The sequence below is a fragment of the Miniopterus schreibersii genome (assembly GCF_964146895.1).
Source record: "Miniopterus schreibersii genome assembly, chromosome: 6".
NCBI classification, from domain to species: Eukaryota; Metazoa; Chordata; class Mammalia; order Chiroptera; family Miniopteridae; genus Miniopterus; species Miniopterus schreibersii.
The window spans coordinates 16530696-16548584 of record NC_138107.1 but is presented as its reverse complement, the minus strand read 5'-3'; the positions used below and the strand labels follow the sequence as shown (position 1 = coordinate 16548584).

At 45.2% G+C, this 17889-nt stretch overlaps 2 protein-coding genes across 5 annotated transcripts in view; one reads left to right on the top strand and one right to left on the bottom strand.

Annotated features, from left to right (window-relative positions):
- The window catches only part of PLA2G7 (phospholipase A2 group VII), a 36857-nt gene extending 34666 nt beyond the window's left edge, over positions 1-2191 (top strand). For all 4 annotated transcript variants that reach the window (XM_081139722.1, XM_081139725.1, XM_081139724.1 and 1 more), the window contains 2 exons: positions 1440-1588; positions 2015-2191. In XM_081139722.1, coding sequence (XP_080995848.1) covers positions 1440-1588; positions 2015-2157 — 292 coding nt within the window. In that variant the 3' untranslated portion in view covers positions 2158-2191. The remainder of the gene's footprint in view (positions 1-1439; positions 1589-2014) is intronic.
- Positions 2192-4726: 2535 nt separating this feature from the next.
- Positions 4727-16144, bottom strand: TDRD6 (tudor domain containing 6; the record flags this gene model as incomplete). Its single annotated transcript, XM_081140584.1, has 4 exons — positions 4727-5219; positions 7203-7292; positions 8556-8674; positions 10108-16144. The coding sequence occupies 4 exons, from the start codon at positions 16142-16144 to the stop codon at positions 5190-5192; spliced, it is 6276 nt and encodes a 2091-aa protein (XP_080996710.1). The 3' UTR covers positions 4727-5189.
- Between the last annotated feature and the right edge of the window lie 1745 nt (positions 16145-17889).

Here is a 17889-nt window from a genome sequence, read left to right as displayed (position 1 = left end):
GACTCCTGCGGGTTAGCTTCCTGAGCGGCCGCCAGGGCCCTGCTGAGGCTGGAAGAAGCCCAGCAGCCTAACCCGCAGTCTCAGCCTTTCTCTTGGATCCATTCGACATTGGTGCCATTGGTGCGGACCCCATATCTCCTCCCCAGGGTACTCAGCCCTGCTCTTTCCTGCTTCCCCCATCCTTTAGACTGCTCCGTCCCTCCTGCCGCCACCCTCTCCTTCTCCTGGGCCCCTCCTCTACCGCGGGTAGCATCCAGGCTTCTGCGGCCCCCGACCCGCACCTCCCTTCTTTCCGAGTCCCACTCTCAGGTTTTGACTGGAATGTGGGGAGGAGTGAGCGGGTGCCAGGTGGCTCTGGTTGGAGGAGAGGTAGCCAAGAGGATACATGGTTTGCTTATAAGCAGCAGCAAACTGAAAGGAAAAAAAAAAAAGAATTGTACCAAGTAGGGCTGAAAAAATGTGTTTTAACCTTGGTATTTCTAAGCTTGAGACTGGGGAATCCGGGTAGAGATGTCCGGCCACAAATAGGAAATGCATAGACTTTGCATGTTCTCTAGACGAAACCTTTGGAGTAGAAGAGACCGCAGAGTGAGAAAAGAACAGAACCTTGAGAAATGCCTGCATTTTAGGCAAAGAGCCAGGAAAGAAGAGAGTACAGGGAAAGAGGGGCAGGCGCAATGTCAAGGAGACAAAGAGAAAAAAATGCAATGAAATCAAGTGTCAAATGTCCCAGAGGAAATAGAAAATGTGTAATAAAAAAGGCCATTCCATTTGATGGTAGGCTGTTGGTGAATTTAAATGCAGCATAGTGGTATTTGTAAGGTGCTTACACTTTAAATAATACAAGAAAAAGTGTCTTTCTAATCTACTTAATCCAAGGCTTACATCCACAGTGTTCTGATTAGCCTCAGCTAGACATCAAGTAAGTGGTGGTGGCTTTTGGCTCTGAGTTCAACATATGACACATCTCATCTACTGAGATTGGAAGTATTCTAGTCCCTTAAAAAGCTGGAGTCATTTCTTTTAAAGACAAAATGCCAAGCAAAATAGGAATCTCTGTATTGTCTATCTAGAAGGGAAGACAAATACTGTATATACTCTAGGATTCCTAAATGAACAGTCTGTGACCCTCAAATTCATATATAAGGAGATTAAATCAGTAAGTCTTATTTCCTCGGTTTTCGGTAAATAAGTCCACCAGGCCCTGGCCAGTGTGGCTCAGCTGGTTAGGTGTTGTCCAGGGCACCAAAAGGTTGCCAGTTTGATCCCAGGTAAGCGATGTGCAGGAGGCAGCCGATCAATGTTTCTCCCTCTCTAAAAATCAATTTTTAAAATCTTAAAAAAAAAGAGTCAACCAGGCCAGTGTCTTTCCTGTACCCTAACTGCAAATATAATTTTACCAAACAATGTAATTTGTAAATGTCTCATTTATCTTTCAGGGGTTCGGTCCATCAGAATTTTGCTGATTTCACTTTTGCAACGGGAAAAATAGTTGGATATATATTCACATTAAAAGGAAAAATAGATTCAAATGTAGCTATTGACCTTACCAACAAAGCTTCATTAGCATTCTTGCAAAAGCATTTAGGTAAGAAACTAATATTCTTTCATTCCATAAAACGAATGATCCTCCAGACAAAACTGTCTATCTTAATACACCACCAGTCTCATCTTAACAGTTTCCAGTGGTTTACAATTAAACATAGCAGTTAAATCAGTTTCAAAACCAAAATTTGAGAAATTTAATTTTGCTGCATGGCGTACTAAATATCAAACAGTAAGGGTACCTGTTAAGGCTGACAGTCTTCTTGGTAAGACTGGGACAGACTTCTGTGCTGAGAAAAATGCACCTGTGCTCATTCAAATGCAGCCTCTGAGGCAGCCACTGGGCCCTGGCTACCTTCTCCCTGACCAGGCTCCAGATTATGCAATTTGCGATGCTCTGATGCCACCTCGTGGCACTCAACTGTTAACACTCAAAAGCTGAATGTTTATTCACATTTATATTTTACAGGACTTAAGAAAGATTTCGATAAGTGGGATTACTTGGTTGAAGGGGAAGATGATCACCTGATTCCAGGGACCAATATTAACACAGCAGACTACCATGGCCCTCTACAGAACTCTACAGGAATGGAGAAACAGAATTTAGATTAAAAGTGCTTTTTTAGAGCCTGATTTGAAAACTAAAGTGTGTACGTTGTATGATTTTTTAGGCTATACCATGATAGTGACTGAAGCTTGGATTAAAATTTTTTTCCTTTAAGTGTAAAGAAAGACTGCAGTATATAAAAATCATGCCAGCCTAAATTTTACTTTTTTACTAAAGTGATCCTTTTTTAGCATCAAGTTAATAACTGTTTTTACATTACATTAATAAACAAGGATATTAAAACAGGCACAATGCTGATGAAAACATGTTGCAAGGACATGACACTCCCTAAAAATATAATGAAAACAGATCTGCTTGCCTCTTTTTTCTATCACGAGCAGTAGAATTGGGTTTCAGCAGCATGGTATTCTAGGTGGAATTTGGTAGCACTTCCGTTTGCTTTTTGGTCATGTTAAGAAAACTGAGATCAAGCAGGTAACAAGGTCATTACTGTACCACAGGATTAGCGATACAATTTGGACGTGATGACTAATGGGGCGTGAGCAAGGGCAAGAATATTGGAGACTGGGCAAGGGCAGCCCATTAAATCAGATTAAAGAAAGTGGGTAATTGGTTTGCATTTGCTTTAATGGTTTATCCCTGGTGGATTCTACTTACGAAAGAAAGGTGCCTAAGACAGGGCAGAGGTTCCAGCTACATAACACATTCAGTCAGTTATTCACCCAAAGACTGGGACAACAAAGAAAACATTCGAATTTTAACTGCTTTGTTTTCCAATTAGTTTTATTTAATGAATGTTTTTAATTCTATAGGTAGTACTGAAAGAAGTAGATCCCAATAAACGGAGGGGAACAGATACCTTAAAAAATTATGCACTTATATATCCAGGAGTCAAGGAAAAGCTTTTTTTTTTTTTTTAGTTTCCCAAAGGGTACAAAAATGTATGCCACTGCTTAGTTAAGTATATTTTGGTCTAAGTATGGCCTTGTTTCTCTGACTTCTCTACAATTAAGCCCTTGTGAACAGGGGTAGCCAGTACTTGGTAAGCAAGCTCGGTTGACTGTAACTATCCCATCCCCACCCCTTCTGCCCAGTTCATAAGTTACTGTGTGTTCTGTCTTCTTTTTTTTTTTTTTAATCACCCAAAATTCTGTATTTCTTTTTTTAAAAAAATTTACCTTTATTGTTGAAAGTATTACAGATGCCCCCTTATTTTCTCCCTTGACCCCTTCTACCCCACCACGGCCCCCGCCTCAGGCCTTCACCACACTATTGCCTGTGTCCATGGGTTGTGCATAGATGCATGTAAGTTCTTCGGTTATTAACCTCTTCCCACCCATCCACCCCCACCTTCCCTCTGAGATTCGTCAGTCTGTTCCATGCTTCTTTGTCTCACGATACTGTTCATCATCTGATGAACAATCATCTTTGTCTGATGATCGTTCATCATCAGTTTATCTTAGTCTTCTAAGGTGCAAAATCACTCATTCTGAGACATTTGGTTTCTCCTATCCTATAGCCATTTAGGGTAAAGATGTTTAAATAGAGAGTTAGGTTTAACTCCTCAGCATGCAACTGAAGGCTTTCTATAATCTGGCCCTAAAACGCCCTGTCTTTTTTCCCAGTAATTCACAACTGTGACTCCTGTTAATCCAAACTTGTCTTTTCATTATCTCAGGAACAAGCAACATACGTGTCTATGTCAACTGCGTGTCATGCGAAACCGTCTCCTTCTGTCTATTGAACTTACCCCCAGCTTTTAAGGTTCTGTTCCCACTATTCCCAGCAGGCTTCGGGGCTTGATAATGTTTCCTATGCAAACATCTTTCCCTCACTCTCATGGAGCAAAGCTCATTTTACAGGTGGGTAGCCACTCCGATTGTGTTGATGTCCCATTCGGGAGCACCTCTAAAATCCTTTGTGGGTGGCACGTGCTGGTGCGGAAGGAGGAAACTACTGAAAGTATTCAATGAGTTGAGCTTAAAAACAAAACACCCAGCGTGGTGCACACGGACTATCCTTCAGGGAAAAGAGGGAAATGTTTATTGAATGCCTACTCCTTTTTCAGGTACTTCACATAAATTATTTCTAATCTTAAAAACACCGCAAGAGAGGCTTTATTATCCCCATTTCACAGATGAGGAAGGTCAAGGTTCAAGGTATTATATAACCCGCCTAGGTCACAAATATAGTAAGCAGCCTATAACCAGGACCTGTTTCCTGCAGCTAAGATCTGTACTTTGCATTCTACCACCTAGAGAAAACCATGGTTTTAAAAGTGTGGACTTTGAAGTTAGACAGGTCCAGTTTGATCAAGCCTCTAGCTCTTTGACCTTAGGCAAGTTATTTAACCTCTCTGAAAACTTTCAGTTTTCTCACCTGTAAAATATGGATACTATTAATATGCACCTTAGAGTCGAGGAGTAAATAAGAAAATGCATTTAAAGTACCAGCCGAGAGACTAAACCTAGAGCTTTAATATTGCTGTGTTTCCCCCAGTTTTTAGAATCGTTTCTTTACTAGGGATATCCCAAAATTCTATTTCCTTTTCCCCCCTGTTACTGATTAAGCTTCAGAATATATTTTTTAATGAAATGAGACCACTACATCTTTAAGGATAAACTTTATTCAAATATTGTGTCGTATGAGAATACTTCCAAATTCAAACAGACCATTAGTCAAATATTTAGCTAGAAGACAAAGCTAAGGAAACAAAACAAAAAACCTGAAGGAGTTACAAAACCATCCTCCTAAGTAGCATCATATAATATACTTGTCATAAACCTAAAATTTTCTATTTTAATTTAAACACTATTCAAAAGTAACCAAAATAGTTTAAAAAAAAAAGTGTTAGCAAATTGGTTAGCACAATAAAGATTCCCCGATCCATATATACTCAGCGATCTGACTATAAACACATTGCACAGTCAACCTGAGACCTATTTTGTTTCCAACACATCAGAGTTCCCCAAAAAATGACAACTCCTTGTGATTCAGACTCTCGGTTTGCTCAAACGCTCTGTTGGTCTGGATGCCACCCCTCTTGTTTAAGAGCAGCTTCCGACTGGATCCACAGCTAGATCTGTATCACCTCCAGGCCCCTTTTCTGGGGTTGAGAAAGAAGCAGATAAACAAGAACATTACTTACATGGGAGCTACCACAACAAATTTAATGTACTCTAAAAATGGGAAGAGGGGACAGGTGAGTTTTCTAATTACTACAGAGAATTATCCCTACAAAGATGTTTTCTTTTTAGTATTTTGGTTCTCACACAGTACCTATTATCAAACAAAGTTTCTCCGAAATATGCAATTGGTATATTTTTTTGCTAGAATGATGTGAACAAGGCTGGTAGCCAGTTCTTCTTGATTAGTGTCTATTTTCTCGTAGAGCCACCAAGAGCCAATTTCGTTCTTAGTTTGCTCAAGTCTAAGAACCAGCTTGCTACTTATGAGCATGACCACGATGCAATGACCAGGAACCCCCAACGAACTGAACTACAGTGTATGTAAAATGAAAAATCCTGAAAGAAATTCCAAGAGACCATTTAACTAATACGTAGATCATGTGAACATATGAGCAAATTAACATTGAAAAAAATCCTTTAAACTATGACTTTATCAGATTCACAATCAAACTTTCAAGATAAATTCAATCAACAACAAATTTCCTATTTCAAGAAATCCTCTTGGTTATTTATCCCCCCCCAAGCACATTTAACATTTTTAGCAAAGAGGTTTTTTATTCCTTACTATCAGCATCCAAGGAAATTGATAAACCATTTTTATGTGAGGATTCGGGGTAATGGTATCTAAGTAATTTGGCAATCTGTTTTACAAACAAAAGTTTCTTTTAATGGTGGTATCATCCAATGACATGAAAGAGAGATCTTTCCCACTGTTCGGACTATAGCCCAACAAAAGGAACTCTTGGATTACAAACAGTTCTTCATTATAGGCACAAAATAATAAAAATCAGAAAGGGAACCATAGATAAACCAGACAAATGGTAAAGAGCAAAAAGCAATCCTGTAAAAAGTATGACAATCTGATTGTACAGTGAAGAACTACACCTCATGTGCCTTTTTTATTCTTCAACTACTCGTGTCTCTGGACCATGCCACAGGAGCATTTGGCACAGGGAACAAAGTACCGTCTTCCAAACGTTAGCTCCCAAACTCCCGCAACTCTGGTGTTCGGTGCATTGTTCCAGAGCTGCTATTCAGACACATTACCCATGGGGAGCCGCAGGGAGACGCTTTGTTCAAGACTCCACCCAGAGGCATGGTTGCCGGAGGCAACTGATCCGTCTTTCTCTCTCTCAAAATCAAGTAAAAAACATATCCTTGGGTGAGGATTTAAAAAATAAAATAAGAGCAAAATATAAAACTATGTAGAATGAAACCAACTATGTTCAAAATATGTAGATGATATTCCTACATTCCACAGAATCAGGAAAAACTATAAAAGAAAAACCACATTGATCGATCTGTTCATCTTTGGATGGACATATTGGAGGAGGCTGATACTTCCTCCTTTTTAACTTTGCCATTTTCCCAGATTTTCTTTCTTTTTTTTTTTAAATATATCTTTATTGATTTCAGAGAGAGGAAGGGAGAGGGAGACAGAGAGAGATAGAAACATCAATGATGAGAGTCATTGATCGGCTGCCTCCTGCACGCCCCCGACTGGGGATCGAGCCCGCAACCCGGGCATGTGCCCTGACCGGGAATCAAACCGCTATCTCCTGGATCCTAGGTCGATGCTCAACAGCTGAGCCATGCCTGGCCAGGCTTCCCAGGTTTTCTGCATCAAACATATTTTATGGTCATGGACAACAAACAATTTTCATTTTTTAAATCCCCAAAATGGAAACCAAGGAGTAAAACATTAATAACTAGCTTGCCCAAAGTGATATGAAGCATAAAGTCCAGAAACATTGATTCTGTTATTGCTGTTTTTCATTGTTATTACAATATGAGTATTTTTTTTCTCCATTATTCCTAAACACAGGGTCTTTGGCAATAGCTATCACCTTTCAAAATGAAGGACGGTGCTCTCATTAATTACTATTTCTATGATTCCGTACCTCAGGTGGGCTCTTATCCAATTTGGGTATGCCATTCCAGACATTCTCAGGGTTCACTATCTCCTCCACACCATTCGAAAGGTTCAAGACCTACCACAGGAAAAAAAAAATTGGTAAAAATTGGTAGTGTCCAAAAACTGTAACTGATTTTTGTGCCATAACAATCCTTTTAAAAAATGAAACACTTTAAAAGGCAATTAAAATGATTTTTATTAAATTTAAATCTTACGTTGCAACTCGATGGTATTTCAGTTCACAAAACATACACTGAGCACGCCTCGAGATCAACGATGGATAAAATTTAGATCTCGAGAAGTTCAAAACTTAGTGGAGAAGCAGACCTCTGAGCAGGAAATTATGATACAGTGTAGGAAGTACAGATAGCAGGACATATAGAATATAAAGCAGGTAGAAAGCTGTTTGTGGGGAGGGGAGGGGAAGAGATGGAGAGATTTAGAAAGTAATGCAAGGGAATGCTTCCAGGAAGAGGCAAGGGCTAAAGTAAATCTTTAAAAATTAACCAGTTTGGGAAGGAGACAGAATACAGGCCAATAGAACTAACTGCATTTTTAAATGCATCAAAGAAGCCAAGTATATATAAGAGAAATCACACAGTTTGATGTTCACCGGATATAAGGCATAAAACCTACAGGAGTAACACCTTTGGGTGGAGAGGTACACTGATGCTTAACCCTGGAGGACCATGCCGTGTTGATGAGCTTGACTTTTCTGCTCTAGACCAGTGGTTCTTAAATTTTAATGGTATAAGGATGCATAGTCCTGGTCCTACTGCCGGGAGTCCTGAACCAGCCAGCCGGGGCACAGCCCAGAAACCTACAGTTTAAGTCACACACCAGGTGATTCTGAGACAAAGTGGTTTTCAGATCACAGGAGAAACACAATCAGCCGCAAGTCCCCAAGAACTTGACACATGGGAGTGATGTAGTCAGGTTGGCATTTGATAAACTTCACACTGGCAGTGTGGAGAATCAATGGAAGGGAGACTAGAAGTAAACCAAGTAGACGGTTATTAGAGTACAGTAATCTGGTTGTGAAATGAGGGACTTAACCAAGACAGTTGCAAGAGATTTAAAAAGTTTTAACAGATAAGAAGTGGAGTGTGGAAGTTGGGGACTGATAGGATTTCAGGGGTAAGGTGGGGGGATGAAAGAGCCCAACACAATTTCTTGCTAGGATGCTTATCTATGAACTTCTAAAATGATTTTTTTTTGCACTGCATCAAAACATGAGGGGGAATGAACAGGCGAACATCTGTTGCATTTTCTCATCTGATAAAGTTTCCTTAAGAGTCTGCAAGTGCATTTTGAGATAAAGTATCTCAACTTTACTCACCCTTGTGCCTTCTTCAGCGATTTCCAAAATCTCACATTTAGACCACGTGTGTCTTGACCACACAACACATTTGGACCCAACAGTGAACCCTTTCAGAGTGTAGGTGTCCTCTGGTTGAGCTGCCAGATGGAACAGAGTGAGACTCAGTGCTTAGTTCCTAAACGTAAGATGCACGTGCAAAGCATTTTCCTAACGTGCCTCAGCTAGTCCTATACAATCCATATGTACTGTACAGCATGTCCCAAGTCTGTCATCTTCCCTCGATTTTATTTTAAATTCTACCAGGGTCCCCTCCCCATATGATTCCTTACCGTTTTCCTCAAAAAACAAAACAAAACAAAACAAAACAAAACAAAACAGCATCACCATGTGTTGTGCTTTTTAAGGATGTGAGTCTGATTCTAACATTAAAAATTACTACTAAAAGCCGGTTACTATTGCCACATGTGGTATGGTCTACGGTTACAACCACCCTTTCAATAGCAAAGCAGCATATGGCAAAAGTACAATCTTATCACAAAGGTATTACTATTCAAAAATGTCACAATGGGGTCTAAAAAGCTAGCATAATATTTGGATAAACTGTAATATATCCACAGGATGGCACCCTACAGAATTAAAATATTTCAAAAGCATATTTAAGAGATTAAAATGCAGCATCGAACACTGTAGAAGAGTCTGATCTCTGTTTAGTTTTTTTAAACTCTGTAAATAAACACACACACAGAGGGAGCAGGGCAATGGAAAGGAAGCCCACCACATTTAACGGTGGTCATTTCTTGGTGGTGCAGTTGTGGTAATTTTCATTCTGCTCAGTCTGTTGGTTTCTCTATTTTGTACAATGGCTTAAATCTAATAATATAACAACTACTAAAAAGTTTAACATTGGTTATACAGAAAACAAAAACTAGTTAGCCATTTCATCTAACTTTTAAATCTTACTAAGCAGCCAAGAAAATAGCAGTAGTAATAACTTACAGAAAAGCTAATTTACAATAAACGTTTTCCAATACTCACTCCTGGCTGTTAACTTTTTTTGGTTAATAAAGGCTCCCTGAATCTAGCTTTTGTTTAAGGGGTTCTAAATGAATGGCAAGGTATATGCATGAAACAAAAGAGCTGAATTTGAAAACTCTGCTAAATAAACGATCCCTATCGTAAATTCCTGCCTACAGTAGTGCCTGGCAATAAAAAAACAAAAAACAAAACGAACCAAACCAAAAACACCATCTTTTCTTTCAAACATCAAAAAACATAACCTCTTTATTTTAAAGATGTTTTGTTTACATTTTAAATGTGATCACTTTTTGGAGACACATTTTAAACACTCTATTTTAAAACACCCAGCATATGAAGTATTGCTTCACAATTTAATTTCTCTATGTTGAAAATACCTTCCTAATCTGATTCTCTTTGCAGGTTTTTCTCTTCCCACCCCCCAAAATAACTTAAAAATTCAAATAAGAACTATTCTTTTCTTTAAGACAAATAAGTAGTTTTGAAAGACACTAGGTTAAACCAAAATGAAAGTGAAAGAAGAAAATTCACATACCTGAGGCACAATCAGGTAAAGCCCCGTGTTTCTTCTCGTCTCTGGAACCTTCTTCAGGGAACGAAGACGTCAGTGAGGAAATGGCATCTCTGTTTTTACGTTCCGTAAACTCTTCTTTATAGATGTTCATTTCCATCTGCTCTTTGGGCTCACAATCTTTTCCATGTAGATGCGATGACAACCCACGCTGGTCATCAAAACACTGCACACAGCTTGGCTCTGCCGAGTCCTCGACGCCCACGGATTCGAGACACAGCTGGGCTGTGGGTAATTCTAGCTCTGGCTGCTTCTCGGCTTCACAGGTGAGGGGCAGCTGAGTTGTAAATAGGTCCAGGGTGGCCTGGGTGTCATAGCCCAGGGGGAGTGGCCCTACAGGAGGCACCAGGTCTGGCTCTTCTTTTCCTTCGTCCCCGACTAGAGAATGCTGTAGCTCCATGGATTCCAGCTCCACGAATTCTTTCGATTCATCATCAGGGGAAAGTGTCACCTCCAGGGAACTCAGCTCTAATATCTCCTTTGTTTCACCCGCACCCAGCAATAGCGTGTTCAATCGTGCAGTTAGGTGTTTACCATCAAGCTTCGCTCTGTTGACCGAAGGGCACTCCACTTCACCTTCCGGCGCCTCGCTGCCGATTTTACCTTTGCAGAGGTTTTCCAAAGCTTCAAAAATGTCATCTGTTTCAGGGTCATGGAATTCATCTGGTTTGGTTTCCATCATGGTTAAGTCTTTTTCAGTTCTTTCAGAGAGCTCGTCTGCCCGTGGTTCCACATACGGTGTTTTCTCTTGTCCGGCCTCACTACTAGGTTTCTGGAGTCCAACATCAGGATCAGGGCAGCCAAGAGCTCCCTTCATCTCTGGGCCATGCTGTTCACAGGGCAAATCACTGTTCCTAACGCCAGTCTTAGAAAACGTTCTCATTTTCTCATTAATACTCTCGCCTTTGCTTATCAAGTCAACGACTGCCAGAGGGATATCGCAGATATCCTCCTTGATATCCACTATTGTTATCTCCAGCACATCTTCCGTTACTATTTCGTAGAAAAGGTCATTTCCCTCTTGAGGGCACGCGCCCTCTGAAGTGTGAAATCCCGAGAGACAGCAGGGAAAGGCCTGCATGGGAACCCCCAGAAGCTCAGGAGGAATTGTCCAGAGTGCTTTTGGGTCCACACAGTCTTCCATGTTCCCAAAGTCCACAAGCCTGACGGATACGAGAGAATCGTCACAGATACTGGTGATCAGCGCCCTATAAAAGTGCCCATCTTCCCTGTATCTTACTATGCAAGGATCTCCAATATGAGGACACGAGATATGACTTCTCCAGTCTGTTGCTTGTTCCCCAGCGGTTTGCACTTTTCCTTCTAAATACTGAAGTTTCTCAGTATCAGCAAACTGACACCAAAAATATTCAGGCCCATCTATCACAGTGGCATAAACTCTCATCATTTTCATCTTGGGATTATACCAGTTAAGAAATACTGAAGTGTCAATGTTGGTTTTGTCAGCGGACTTTGGAAAGGTGTCGCCATTCATTATGTGGGTGGAAAGTCCTATTTCCGATTTTTCACTGAAAGTGTATCTGCTGATCATATCTTCTGCTATGATCCCATGTTCATCAGCAAGAATAACTTCCCACCTGTCCTGAAATTTAACAAACTCACATCTTATCTGAGCCTCGTCTGTCCTTCGGGAAAAGTAGCGCATCATTTCTTTACAGCTTAGAATCTCAGGAACCCAAAGTCCCCTTAAGGAGCAGTGAATGCACAGCCGTGGTAACAGGGCATGAACAAGCGTAAGTTGACCTATCTTGTCAGCAGGGATCACGGAAACATTGCCATAATCTATAAACTGTACAGACAGAAGGTCACTGGGCTGTTGTTCCCTGACCACAGCACGATACCACAAATTGTCATCCGGGAACGTGGCACATATTATGTCTCCCCTTTGCAAAGGCGGACCTGCGTAGCATTCGGGCCTTGTCCGAACATCATTTAATCTCTCCGAGAGGCGATTGAGTTCGGCTTCATCTTCTGTTAGCTGAACATAAAAGTCTGAAAGGTCATTTACATGAGAAACGTACACAGTTGTCCTAAAGCCAGGCATTACAGTCTTCTGCGGGAACTCAGAAAATTTTAGAGGCGCGTCTCTGTTACGGAAACCTCCCGTTTTCCCCTCTAAAGGAGTGGCTTCTGGTTTTGTGACTTTCAAAAGGGGTGGCTCAGCAAAACTTCCTTCTTCCTTTTCTGTTGTTAAGGAAGACACATCACTCTTTTTATTCCCCTCGGAGTCCCGCTGTTGCGTGTCGATGCCTGTCTTCGACGAGCTTGCTGGGAGTCTGAGTTCCCTACATGCGGAGCTGGCCTGAGGTTTGCACGACTCCGCCAGGGTCTCCGTGCTGTGTGTCTTGCTCTCTCCTGGTTTACTTAAGTGTTCTGTAGGTGACGACTTCATATTTTCCTTTCTCACGCCAAGGGTTTCTGTCGTAGAGAGCACTTCACTGTCTTCTATCTTTCTTTTCCCACCGTCGTAGCCAAGCAGCGCCAACTTCTCGTTAATACTAGCATTAATTTGAATACTGTCATCATATAGTTCTATCATCAGTCTTCCATCTGGATCTTTAGCTACGATCATAGCCTTCAGTGACTTGTCTGAAATAGTCTCCTGAAGCCACGCTGTAACTTCTTCTGGGATATGATCAGGAATATCAGATAATGCACATCTAATAGCTTGCATGGGCAAAAATAAGACATCGCATGCATCACTCGGAATTGAAAGCAGATCAGCATCTGCCATCACATAAGTGTTCCCAAAGTCAACAAAGAAGACTTTATTTGGGTCTTTTCCTACCATCATCCCCCTGTACCAGTTTCTGTCGGTATACTTGGCAAGGCACAAGGCTCCAGGGGTCAAGGGAGACTTCGCGACGTTCAGCGAAGTTTTATTTAATTGAATAATAGAGCACGACAACTGTTCTAAAATATGAGCATTTCTTCCCAACTGGCAATAAAATGTCCAAGGGTCATCAACATGTGTTATACGCACCGGTTCTTCACTTCTGATTTTTATATCGTATGTCGAATAGTAGTAAGAACGTAGCTGGACAGGGAACGCCAGGGACGTGGGAAGTTTGATCGGTCTTGCAAGTCCCTTTCCTGCCAACATCTGGCTTGCGCTCTGAGAGGGTGTGAGCAAGTCCACGATATAAAACAGCTTCTCATCACCCGTTGATGCAGCGGCGAATATTGTGCATTTTAATTCCAGGTTGTCTTTCCACGCATTGACCACAAATTCACGGAAAACTCTGATTGCCTTTTCACCCCAAGCAAAAGGATTCTGACTAGTTGGTTGAATTAAATTATAAAGACTGCACCTAAAAGCCTGAGCCTTCACTTGCAGAAACTCTTCGGTAATTGAACAGATATTCTTCACAGACACCGTATCTTTGTCTCCATAATCTACGAATACTACTTTGACAAGCTCCGAAGACACGTGTGTCTCCCTGATCAGAGCTCTGGACCATTTCCCATTTGCTGTTCGCTTTGCCAAACACGCGGGGGTGGTTCCCTGGTAAGGGGCAGGGGAATTCCTGCAATAGTCCTGAATGTCACACATTAAAACTTTAAATCCTTGCATGTTCCTGGTCAGCTGGCACCAGAAATAGCCAGGGTTTTTAACATTAGACACTTTGACTTCTATTGTGCTTCCCACTGTTATCTCTCCTTTACAAGAGCCTGGTTCAGTGTCCAAGAAATTCTGTATCAGAGGAGCATAGACAGGCACTCTCCTCTCTTTTTCCTGCACCACTAGTCCCGCTGAAACATTTGTAGCAACTTCGGTGTCTGTCACAGCTTCTGCAGCACATGCAGTTTTATTACCTCCCTTAGTTTTCTGCTCTCCCTCTTCCTTCTTGGCAGAAGACATTTTATTTTCCTCACCACCAAAACAGTTTGAAACGTGCCCCAGGGACTGGGCGCATCCAGGGCCATTTTCCCTTGTTTCAAATTCCTGATACTTGGCATATCCAGCCTGAGCAATGACCTTCCCAATGTTTTCCTCCCCTGGCCTCGATTCGTCGAGAATCTCCACGACGTAGCGGTTATCCTGCTTACTATCAAGGACGTGGATCACTAACTCCTTGTGGAGAACGGTCTTTTTAAAAAAGGAAATTGCCTCCTGGCTCCAGGTTTCTGCCAGGGGCCAAATATCGGCCAGCGCGCACCTCAGGGCCAAGCCTGGCAGCCGTCGGAACTGGGGGAGCAGCATCCTCACGTCGCCCCAGTCCACCTTCTCCGAGTTGCCTCGGTCAACCAGGAACACATCCACGCTCTTGTCGTCCAGCCTGGTGACCAAGGCCCGGTAATAGCCGTTTTCTGTCCACCTGACGCAGCAGAGGTCGTCGGCCCTGGGTCTCAGGACCACGCCGTCCAGCTTCCTGGCCGAGGAATAGAAGCTGCACATTCTCCGCATCAGCTTGCCCAAGGTGCCCCTGTGTTTCCTCAGCCCGATCCAAAACTCAGAGGGGTCCTTGACAAACTCCACCTGGGCGTCGTAGAAGGCGTTTGTCTTTAAACGGACAGACCTTAAGGCCGGGAGGGCCAGCTCTTCAGGCACTTCTTCAGGGGACTGACAGTGTAGGGCCACCTCTGGTTCCTCCCCCTCCTCCTCCTCCTCCTCCTCCTCCTCCTCGTCTTCCTCGGGGCCCTGGCTCTGCAGGAATCTGTCCGTCAAGCAGCAGGACTGCCCCCCAAATACACAGTTGAGGTTGACCCCGTCCTCGGCATACAGGGTGACGTAATACACGTGCTCGAAGGAGCAGTAGAATTCAATCTTTGCATTGACCGCCTGGCCCAGGATCAGCGCCTTGAGGCCGCCCACCTGCGAGCGCGACCAGCCTCTGCCGCCGTCGCACAGGCCGTGCAGGGCGCAGGGGTAGGTGACCACGGGCATGCGAAAGTACTCGGGCAGCAGGTAGCGCAGGCTGCTGCAGCTCACCAGCTCCTTCCTGCCCGAGTCTATGTGCAGCACCTGCGCGCAGCGCTGGGGGCGGAAGGTCTCCAGCAGGAGCGCCCTGTACCAGCGCCCGTCCAGCCCGCAGGACGCACACGGGGAGCCCGACTTGTCCGGGCTCTCCTCCCGCTCCCCCCAGGCGGCGCTGCTGTGGCCCTCACCCCCCGGCCCCGTGGAACCCTGGTATATGTGGGCCATGCTCTCCGAGAGGCGGCGGATCTCCTGCGAGAAGCTCCGGAGCTGGCAGTGGATGCGGTGCGGGTGGCACACCTGAGTCACCAGCACGGGCTCCGTCACGCCCAGCTGCAGCTGCGGGTAGAAGTAGTCCAGGCTGGGCTGGTCGCGCTTGGGCGGGACTCGCTGCGACGCGGGGGCCCAGGAGCCCAGGCCAGAGGAGGCCGCCGGGAGGTAGCGTTTGAGCAGCGAGCGGAAGAGGTTGTGGGGCACCTGCCGGGCCAGGCCGAGCTCCTGCATCTGCTGGAACAGAGCGGGCACCTCCAGAAAGACCAGGCGGTGCGGGAGAAGCACGTCCAGGACGCGCCCGCACAGCTCCTTGCCCTGCAGGTGGCTGAGGAAATCCAGGGCGCTGGCCGGCCAGTGCTGGGGCTTGCCGCCGCCGCCCGCGGGCACCAGGCCGGCCAGCACGCAGCCCAGCACCTCCGACGGCAGGTGGAAGAACTCGCTGCGCCCGGGCACCAGCGAGCCCGCGCCCGCCGTGATGGTGCGGCCCTCGTCCAGCAGGAAGACGCGGCTGTCCTGCCCCTGCCGGCTGGACACGCGGCCGCGGTGCCACCGGGGCCCCACCTGCACCAGGCACAGCTCGCCGGGCAAAGCCGAGGCGCCGCCCAGCGCCCACGGGCCACGCGTGGCCGCCGCTTCCTGGATCTCTTGGTTCAGCCGCAGATACTCGTCCCGCCGCTCGCCCACCAGCCCCCAGAGCTGCACAGGGATCACTTCAGAATGCACGTCCACGAAGGACACCCGCAGGGCCAGCGAGGCCCCGGGCGTCGGCAGCCCCGGCGTCGAGCTCATCTCCGCGCCGGCGGGGCGCGGCCGCAGCCTACAGGGCGGTCAGGGCGCGGCCGGGCCCGCGAAACCCCCGCGCCGCCTGAAGGAGCAGCCCAGGCCGCGCACAGCAGGACTGGGAAGGCTCCCGGGGCCACCCGAGGCGACGCGCCAGTCGCCGAGCCTCCCGGACTCGCACCAACTGGTAGGACCCGGCGGCGTGACCAACCGCCCACGGTTGAGCCCACGGTTGCGTGGCCGCGCAGGCATTTGCAGCGCGTGGCGCCCCCTGGCTTCCGGCCGCGGGTGGCGGCGGGGAGCCGGGCGGGATGCGGTCCCCGCCCCGGGAGTGCTGCGGGCCGCCTGAGGGCAGGAAAGACTTCAGGGGCCGTTCCCGAGGCCAGGAGGTGGCAGGATTGGGACAGGACTCTGTGGGACGCAGAGTGGAGGCCTGGACAAGGGCTGCGGGGAGCCCAGGCCAGAGCTTCCCCTTCGGCTAATTAGTGCTGATGAGCCCTGTGAGCCAGGCTCGGGCTCCCCGGGGAGGAAAAGGCAGGAGAAATGACGTGCCAACAGCTCGTTCCGGGCGTTAGGCCCCGAACTCCCAGGGGCTCCCTGGCTGAGGGGTGCCAGCGCACTCGTGCCCTGCATGGGACAGGGTTTGCTGCGATCTCCAGCAAGTTGCTGACCCTCTGTTCTCTGAACCCCTTTGATCACCTGAATTGTTACAAGGGTTAAAATGAAGTATGAGACTATATAGAGGCGTAAATGCTTCCATATGCTACCGATTACCCGGTAGGGGTTTCTTTGCTGTTTAGTTTGCCTAACTGTGGCACCCTAACTTTTCAGGCATTTATTCTTCATTTACTCCCAGAGCTAGGACAGAACTGGACTCAAAAAGGTCAAGAGGAATGGAGGAAGCGTGACTTTAGATTCTTGCTGTATCTTCTGTGGCAGAGGGTCTCTTGGCTGGGCCCTTGTTCCTTGCCCCCTCCCCCCAATCTTAACCAAGGGAGCCCTTGGGAGACTCCATTTGTCAAGGAGGAGGGAGTGGAATGGAGAAGCGCAGGCACTGAGTAGCTTCCAGAGGTATGTCTGCATTAGATTTGTTCATTTGCAATGTTAGACACATTCATCAGAGTTCCTTATACTTTTCCATTTCACTCCTTAACATCCTGAAGAATCATCAGATACAATATAAAGTCAAGGCAGTGCTTAATATAACCCTGCAAGTCTCAGTGCCTTCCATGTATCCAGATTAGAGGCTACCCAGTGCTTCCAGAGCCTCCTGGGTTTACTTTGCACTTGCACCTTGTGTTGCAATTTGTCATCCCACCAGTTTAAAAGCTCTTTTTGGCAAGCACTTTTTGCATTCCTGGAATCTAGCCTGGGGCTGAGACAATGAAATACTCAAGTAATGAATACGTGGAAGAATGAAATTGATTTCTCTTTGAATAAACTTTTCAAGTTTACTCAAATCACCAAGATGTGAAATAACTATGCAAATAAAGCTTCAGGACCTTAAAGGAACATGTCATTTCACAGAACTTGCCATTTGAAGAGTTAATTTTCAAAGCCTTAAGAAAAACATAAAATCCTTAGCAGGCTTTGTTTCTACATGTTTTGCAAAACCCAAACAGGGAATTTTTAATTGGGAAGCTTGCTGTTTGCAAAGCAGTAACTTTGTGTCTCATTCCTGTTGGGCTGATCCCAAACAGGAGTGCACCCTGCAGTGTATGGGGTGTCATGGAGATTTGGAATTGAACTCCATG